This window comes from Macrosteles quadrilineatus, unplaced genomic scaffold, assembly GCF_028750875.1.
Source record: "Macrosteles quadrilineatus isolate MER2022 unplaced genomic scaffold, UCM_ALF_1.0 Scaffold_8__2_contigs__length_117827958, whole genome shotgun sequence".
Lineage (NCBI taxonomy): Eukaryota > Metazoa > Arthropoda > Insecta > Hemiptera > Cicadellidae > Macrosteles > Macrosteles quadrilineatus.
Window position 1 is genome coordinate 17,202,998 of NW_026542601.1, and position 8,980 is coordinate 17,211,977.

At 34.6% G+C, this 8,980-nt stretch overlaps 1 protein-coding gene across 1 annotated transcript in view; it reads right to left on the reverse strand.

The window, feature by feature from the left end:
• LOC129001178 (carboxylic ester hydrolase) overlaps window positions 1–4,325 on the reverse strand; it is a 100,547-nt gene extending 96,222 nt beyond the window's left edge. Inside the window, exons 1-2 of the mRNA XM_054428391.1 lie at window positions 3,902–4,325; window positions 1,895–2,029 (exon numbers count right to left, since the gene is read on the reverse strand). Of these exons, the coding sequence (XP_054284366.1) occupies window positions 1,895–2,029; window positions 3,902–4,255 (489 nt within the window). The 5' untranslated portion in view covers window positions 4,256–4,325. The remainder of the gene's footprint in view (window positions 1–1,894; window positions 2,030–3,901) is intronic.
• Window positions 4,326–8,980: the final 4,655 nt, after the last annotated feature.

Here is an 8,980-nt window from a genome sequence, read left to right on the forward strand (position 1 = left end):
AGAAATAAAATTTTTGGTATACCTGTATCTTTAAAAAATGAAAATTTAGAAGATATAGTTTATCATGTGAAAATAAACCCCAACAATTCTTAAATTCGTCTTTGGATTGTGCCACATAAAGTGACTTCAATAACTGGAAAGATTAATGTTGGAATAATTTTTACACAACATAAATGACAGCCTTGTTAGCACCAATAATTGATCTGTGTTGCAACTGAAATTATGATGTTAATTGCATGAAAGTAAATTTCAACTAATTGTGTAAAAGTAGCCCTGACTTGTTTGGTGATAAACTCCTTGAGATTGGCTCCGGTGATATTAATAAAGAATTTGTTGAGTGGTTACCCTTGCCTTGGTTATAAACCAGTTGACCGTTTTTTGCAAAGCTTAAAAAGTCCAACGGCCAATCTAGCTGTTAAGTGTTAGTTCATTTATAGGTTACAGATAGCCCAATGTGATTAGTTCCTGGGTGAAAGTTGATTATTAAGTTGATGTTAATGTAAACAAGATTTTTTAATACAATTTCGAAACTTTTTGGTTCTATATCAAAGCTTATAAGCTAGGTTAATAAACCTTAGTGAAGCATTGCTAGTTTCATTACTTGACCAGATTAAGTAATATTTGACCCATTTTTTGTCACCTTACATTCCAAAATCTGGCCTGGTCATGCCACTCAATGTTGACAAGCTGTTAAAGAACACTAATTAATCAATGACCCAATGAAAAATTACAACTGAGACTCTAGAATCAACTCAATTAGATTAGAATGACTCTAAAATCAATATTTCTTATTCCGGAACTGTTAACCCTTGGATCTGAAGGTGGCCATCATAACTACTTACTGTCAAATAAGCTTAACTGATTGTTAAAGTATTTAACAAGTATTTTAATGTTGTTTTTTTTTCAACAGAATGGCCAAACACTGGTATTTTTAATTTTTACTACCTAGGATTGGACATTGTTGGATCAGAACTTAATGAGAAATAATAGCATCTAGGTTCGGAAATGATCCTGACACTTGAAATTAAATTAGTAACCTTTACATAAAAAATGAGCACTAGAATGACAAATGCTATCCCGACAAATACAAAATAGGATATTGTTTTCATCCATAGAAACAAATGAAACAATCAATGCCTGACTTTTAGTGAATTTCCTATATAGGGATAATAAGCTATTACTGTAGGTCCCATGGTAAGACCTAGACCCGGGACCGATTAATTTTTCGTTTGGAGGTCCCCAGAGACAAACACACCCTCCGTTCAAAATCTCTGTTAAGGCGATAACTCGAGGAAAAATTATCCGATTTTAATTAAATTTGGTACAAATGTGTAAACCTACATTTATTTGAACTAGCATGATCGGAATATGGGAACAGGTGTTAATGGGGTACGTACAAATTGGTTCTAAAAAGATAATATTTCACAATGTCTTTCTAAACCATATTTAGAGTATAACTAAATTATAATATTGTATTTAATAAAGCGTTGTTGCCTAACGGTTACAGACAAAATTCCAAAAACTGTAAAATTAAATTCCTTATGTTATTCTTATGGAAAATAAATAAACTGTTCGAGTTTGCTAGTTTGTGGATATATTTTAATCGAATTTGGAAATTTTGTTTATTTCATTCTAAGTTATCTATATTAAAAAAAACCTCAATACATTCCCTGAAGCAGCAAACCTAAGTAAGTTACTCATTAAAACCAATTTTATTTAAATATGAAATAAATTTAACAATTTTAAGGGAATATTTTAGTAGAAATCCAGCCAGGTAAATGGAAATTCGCTTAGCCTGCAAGTTTGCTGTGGCGGAGGTATTCAAACACTGTGGTAAACCCCGCAGTGTTCTCATATTTAAGGTAAATTAAATGTTGAGGAGAGAGCTTTGTACCTGAGGTGTGTACACGTCGAGGAAGAGACAGTCCTCATTGCCGATGACGACCTGGTGATCCCCGATTGTCTGTGGACAAGGCGGTCCGTGTGCTTTGGCTTCCAACTCTCCATCGGGCTTAAACTTCCGTGGCCGCTGAAAACATTAGATATTGTAGAAATGTGGAGACAGAAAAACAAATAAGACATATTGGAAAAATCGCTGTCATCGCCAGAGAGCACAGAATATAAAATTCTATTCTGTGCTCTCTCGACATCACATTTCCTTATGTGGGATAAGAAAAGGATTCAATTCAAAACAATGTTCACAGTAACAAGTAAACATGATAGAGAAAAACAATGTTTACAAAAGTGTGTATATGGTTTTAATGTAAAACAGATATTTTCAGTGATTATTTTCTTTACCATGATGATAACATACCAGAGGGTGTCCTAGTTTGAGAAGATGAGTTCAAAGTGAATTATATTATAGCTATTTTACTGAGACTATCGGCTCAATCTCTTGAATACTTGAATGTTCCATATTTGCAATTAGCAAAATCAATATACATATGTATATGAATAATTATACCCTTCCTATAAAATGCCTCCAGCAGACATGTTGATCGGTGTAAACCATATTAAATCTGTATTATTTTTATTTTTTTAAAAATTCATAGTTAATCCAAATCCCACAAAAAGTCTGATACTCCAGCAATTCTAACCATTTGCGTGATAGTAGTTATAATAGTTTAATTTTGTTCTATATGTTTTCTATGTGGAACAAATATACTTAGAAGATGTACATCTTTTACGCTATGGCTGGTACAATGTAGGTCTAATCGTTAATCTCGTATCAATGTTGCATAGAAGAATGACAAGATGTTTTGTATTTTGCATTTTGCCAGTCATATCAGGAATTATTCATCTTGAAGGCAGCGGGGTTCCCCAAGGTCAGGTAATGTGCAGTCAATGAATCTATCATTAACATCTACAAACCTGTTCTCGACCAAGATTCACTAATTTCCTTGTTGACCATGAACCGATGATGGAATTTTGACTAACTCAGATGTTGCTTTTGAATAGTTATTGGGTACCGTACCTTTACCTATTATATTTAAATGGAATGGGTAGAAATGCCTAGTTATTATTGTATGGTTGTGTTATTCTGTCTTTCCAAAAACAGCTTAAGGGTAGAGAGCTTTAGGTCAAGTTCATTCTAGAAATTGTTGTGAAATATATTACTACTTTCAAAGGTGCATAGCCTCCTTGTAAAAGTTAGGCTAACTGAGTTGGTAAATAAGTAAAGTAGGAATATATAGCCTAAAACAAAACATTCATAGAACTACGAATAGTAATAAAATATAAATTGGCAAATAACAACAAAAATAAATAATAGCAAAGATTACATATGCGTTAGCATATGTAATCTTTGATAATAGTAACAATAAATAAGAGAGATTAAGAATAACAAAAATAAATAAGATAAGAAGCAAAATAAGAGAAACACGATAACTGATAAAGGTAAGAGAAATAAATAATATTAACTATTATGTGAGACTAAAGATTTTTTATAAGAGGCTAGGCTCGAGTTAAAAAATATCAATGTTGTTCAAAATTGTTACCATAATTAACACCCCAGAGAATCAAAATATAGTTACTGTACTTGTCCAAGTAGGACAAAATTAGCCACATCCCTGAGTTAACATTTAAAACATAAACACAATAAGCAAAAGTATCCTCAAGCATTTTTTTTTTTTTACTTTTTTATTATGATACAAAAACAATTATGAAACAAAAGTGTGTGTGCCATAAGGTTCATATTTTTAAACAAATATTTTGAACTTTATGCATGAAATGGTTCAAAGCTGGAGTTTCATCAAATTGTAAATCCTGAAGTGAATAACACCCGTGGGAAACTGACCAAAGAATTTTTCAATGACTTCAAAATAACCCCACAGTTTTCCAAGACGACTTTTACAAGAACTTTTTTCAACAAATTAATTAACAATTCTGATATATTTTTTACCTGAAAACGCAAAGACTCAGTTGGAGGCCGAGCGTACCTCAACCCTTTGAAGGCGTAGATTCCCTCTGGTTCTTTCACTCCAGTCACCCTCGCCTGCCGCCGACCTCTCCGTAGGAACACGATGGGGCCTCCGTCGTCTGCTGGCAACCGCGGTCTAGTGGTGGTCGTGGTTGTCGTAGGCTTAACCGGCTGGACAGAGGTTAACGCCGGGTTTTCCACAACGTTTTCGTCCTCCGATGCTCCGGGAGGAGGTGGACTAGCGGGCTCTCCTCCAACGATGCGTTTTTGTCTTGAGCTTCCAGAAGACCATCCCACTAGACACAAACAAAGCAGTAGCATACACACGCGAGCCATCACGACCTCGGTGTTTTGAACTGCGATCAGCGATTGTCTACAAGTCGCGGGCTATTGCTATTGCTACGACTGTGAGACGGGACGGACTTGGACTACAAGTGCAGGGGAGGGGAGCTGACCAACACCACTGCTCTCTAGATTTCCTTGGTCAAGGACAACTTGCTATGTTGTTTTGTCGGCACTCGGCGGTGTTCGCAGGTCGGGTTTTGCCGTAATAACAGGGAAATTTTAAAACTACTTCTTGAAATTTCTCGATACTCGAATGTTGTTTATCATCATGAAATTCAATTCAGTTATTTTTTATTCGTAACTCTAAAATAGAGGCGGTTCACGAGTACGGGGTTTCGTAAATCTATTTATATATTTTTTTAGTTTTAATTAAAATAAAATATAACGAGGTGTTGGCCCGTCCTACGTACGGGGATTGGGATTGAGTAGTCAACTAGAAGTTATATCAATATTTCCATTTATAATCCAAGCAAAGTTCAAGTGGTTAAACATTTACTGTAAACAAAAAGCTGCCAAAAAGAATTAAAACATTGTTATTTTCCTATTCTTTCCTCAAACAGTCGAACAAATAATTTGCATTATCTTTCCTTTGAAAACACTTTGTATACATCAATTGTTATAGAATCTTACTTATATCCTATAATCAATGACAAAATCACAGAATAATAAACTAACCTGATAGTTCTAAAGAATATTTTTATATTCAACCAGCTGTTACTTAAAACAAATTATATTGCACTAAAACAAACCATGAAAACAAACGTAAAATTTTAAAGACTAGGTGAAACCCGTCGAAATCGACGGTTACTTTCAAGGCTTACGCTAACTCATCTAACTGCGATAAATTGAGTTAAATTATACATATTTAGAACTTGTAGAATATTTTAGAGATAGGTGTAAAGTAAATGTAAAAACAATAACGATATTAATTGCGTTAGTTACCAAATATGGTTGGAATAACACATTTCCTATACTGTACGTCATCGGAGTTGTTAGTATGCTATCTGGGGCCCATTTCATAATAAAGTACAAACTAATATTATTATAGTTCGGCCGCTTAGAAAACGACCTGCGCGCTAATGCTAAACCAATGCTGGAGGAGGTCGCTTTCTAAGCGGCCGAACTATAGTAAATCAGCTGATCGCCCAATGCAAATCTAATGGAAATTACAAGTTACAAGTTGTAACTTGTAGTTTATTATGAAATGGGCCCCTGGTATCTCTTCCTTTGGAATAACTTTAAAAGTATTAAAATGGTATTGGTGGATCTTTTGAAGTTAAACACTTCCGTGATTTCATCAGTGTAATGCAGATTAATCTATGAGTTTATTTGGAAAAAATTTGTTTGTTGGGAAGACACGTTCTAACTTCAAAGGGAGGTTGCAGTGTAAGTTTAATTTTTCCTTCGTCACGTCGCGTCAGTTCATATCGTACTTCTGTGCCATTGAATAACCCTCTGGCACAGTTTTGAGAAATTGGTTGTGGGGTTACTGTTAAAGCTGGAATTCCTTGACATGGGGGAAGTCAGTTAGTTGTCTCAACCTTATCAGTTACATAAAGTTGTTACAGCATTCCGATTAATACCATTGATCATTGAATACTACTCTTAGGTTGTATTACTGAGCAATGGTAGGCTATATATAATATGAATGTTTAAAAATGTTGTTTTGCCATTGGCGGAAAAGATTTACTGTCTGGATTTTCAGAGTGATTCATGTTACAAATATTTGAGTGCGATGATGTCAACTAAATGTTTTTTATATACATAACAATAATATTGATGCAATTAGGAAATTAAAAAGACAGTTTTAATCAGCTGCTTTAACCAACGAACACAGAATAACAACTTAATTAAATATTATAGAACGGGCATGGAAATCAAACAAGCGATTCAAAATGTTATGCTAATTTTCGGTCATAGAAGCGATACAAGAATGACACGATTACTAGAAATAAGAATGATGTGACGCCTCGGAATCGGCAAAAATTGCAGACGTTATAAATTTACTCTGTATTTTGACAACCTTGCAATATTGAGATCAAATTTTGAAAATCGTTAGAGAGCTTGGAAATAACCTCTTCATTCAAAGAGTATAGTTTTAAAATTAATATTTAGTTGGTTATGTTTATTAATTATAAAGTTTATTTTGGATAAAAACTGGAAACAAGACATGAAACAGTTAGTCAACTACTAACATTGTCTTTTTTGGTCAGAAAAGTTTTATCTGGAGTAAAGTTGTAGATAATTAAATATATTTTACTGTTTGTATTTAACTTTTTTTCTTTATGGCTTAGTAGTGTCAAAATTTCGGGTTGAACAGAGCGGAAAATCCTCATTTGAAGAGTTCGGCGGGTGCTGTCGTAGCATCGCATTCGCATAACTAATTATTACCGTAAGTCGCCTGAATTATTCCAAACAGGTTGTTTCTTTTAATTTTCTTTATTGCTATTAGTGTTGTATCAAATATTGGTTTAAATACAGTAAAAGAAAATCGTCGTTATTGAAAATTTAACCTGCATTTTATAAAGCAGGAACTCTGTAATTTAAAATATTGAAAACAATCGCCTATCCTATATAAATACAGTACAGTGATTGCCTTGGCCTGTACACAAGTACCGTTACGAAAACTATACGTAGGCATAGTTTATTGACTCCGACTCCTTATAGTTTATAGTAGACTTGACTCCTTGGCCTGTACTTACTGTCCAGTCATAACTAAGCAATGACCTAACTAAACTAAGCTATGACCTAACTAAGCTATCATACCCCTCTGATATGATATTCCTTCTACTTTCACGTAATTAGAATAACTGTTATATCCAACAGAACCGTATGTTGAAATTTTTATGTCAGGTTGGTAATTTACTACAATCCAATCTAAAAGGTTTTACACTAACACAGTGCAGGCTCAACAATTCAAATTAAAAGGCGTAGCCTAAAATGTTAACGAGACCGTACCGACAGACCGCCACCGCCCACCACCGCACCGTGCAGAACGCACCATACCGTGCATAGCCGAACTGTTCGTGGGAAATTGTTATTTCTATCACTGTCGCTGCCAAAACGTATCGTTTGTAGGTTAAATTAAAATTTATTTGACTGTCATAACCTAACCAAACTAACCAAAACTTGCTGATAATGAAAATTTCGAATGAAGGTTTACTAATAACAGAAATAGTTCTGTTCATATTATTAATGACTCAAAATCAATTATATATTTTTTAAATTATAAAATTAAACTATATCATAACCTAACCAAACCAACCAAACTTGCTGATAATGAAAAAAATCGAGTCAAAAAGTTAATGCTTCCGGTGGATATCGAACAGGCTACCTCCGAATTAACAGCCCGGTGCGCTATCCACTACACCATCGATTCCTACAGCTGTTCAGCGTATCGTTGCGGTAATGGTGTTTGATCGAACAGTGGAGGGTGGTGGCGGTCTGTCGGCAAGGGTAATAAATAACAAAACGAATGCCTTCAACCAGTGTTGCCAATCCAATATGGCCCAATTACCCCCTCCAGAGCAAAGAATTACCTGTTTTTCCTCAAAAATACCCTCAACAAACCAAAAATTCCCTTTTAACATTCTTGCTTGTCTCTAAAAGTAACGAATAAAACCCTGATAAATTAGTCTTGAGTACAGTAATCCAGTAATCCCACAAATTAAGATGTAAAGAACTAAATATAGGACTTGAGACTTGTAATTATTAACCTTCATAAATGAAATTTTCAATCTTACTGACCTTAAAAAATTAATTACGTACATTACTTAAGCCTACAATGATTAGTTTTTTTTTAATGGTAGCCTATGTGATATATACTGTAGTTATTTAGTAATGATCGAGTAAGTACTGTTGAAAATTTAATTTTTTGCTAGTTTCAGGAAGAAAATAGTTATTATGACCAATCAATATTGTTATTCCCGCGTTTAATGTTTAAAATCGGACAAAAATTACTCAAGCTATTGTGTTCACGGACATATAAATAATTTGATCGAATGGTGTTTTTGGCCTCTGGGGACATCAAAATGAAAAAGTAAATCGGTCCCGGTCCTAGGTCTTACCATGCCCACCTACGTTAATAGCTACTTCCTATAAGGAAATTTGCTAGAAGTGTTTATCATAATGGTTCGATTTGCGTTTTCAGTCTGCCCGGGCAGCCGAATCGACAATCGATATCGACGCAACTTGGGAGGAAGTGGCACCACCACTGAGTTATGTTATAATTACGTTTAGTGAGTGGCAACGTTCTTCGAAGTGGCAACGTCGCAAGTGTTGTTGTAACAGCTGTTTTGTTTGGAAGTAGCTATGGTATTATTTGTGTATTTACGAAAGATTGGCTGCACTTTACTTTAGATTAGAATGAAACAATCGATTAATCAATATATCGATCGATATTTTCATTCGAATGAGTGTAGGACCTAAAGTAAAGTGCAGCCTCGGTTTTCAATTCTGTATTTTTTATTTTCAATATTTTAATAAATTTATGTTCATAAATTTAAATTTAAATCAATAAAGTTAGAATTAATGAGCTGATGTCACCTGTCTGTAATGTTATCTTATGTGACGTCTGTCACTAAACAAAACAACACCACTTTTGCGACGTTACCGATTCTACCCGAATCCACCAGCCCGCGGCCTGTAGTTAGAGGTGGCCGTGGAGTGGCACGATGACGCGAAACGAAGAGATCGGCCGGGGCGGGCCGGGGGACC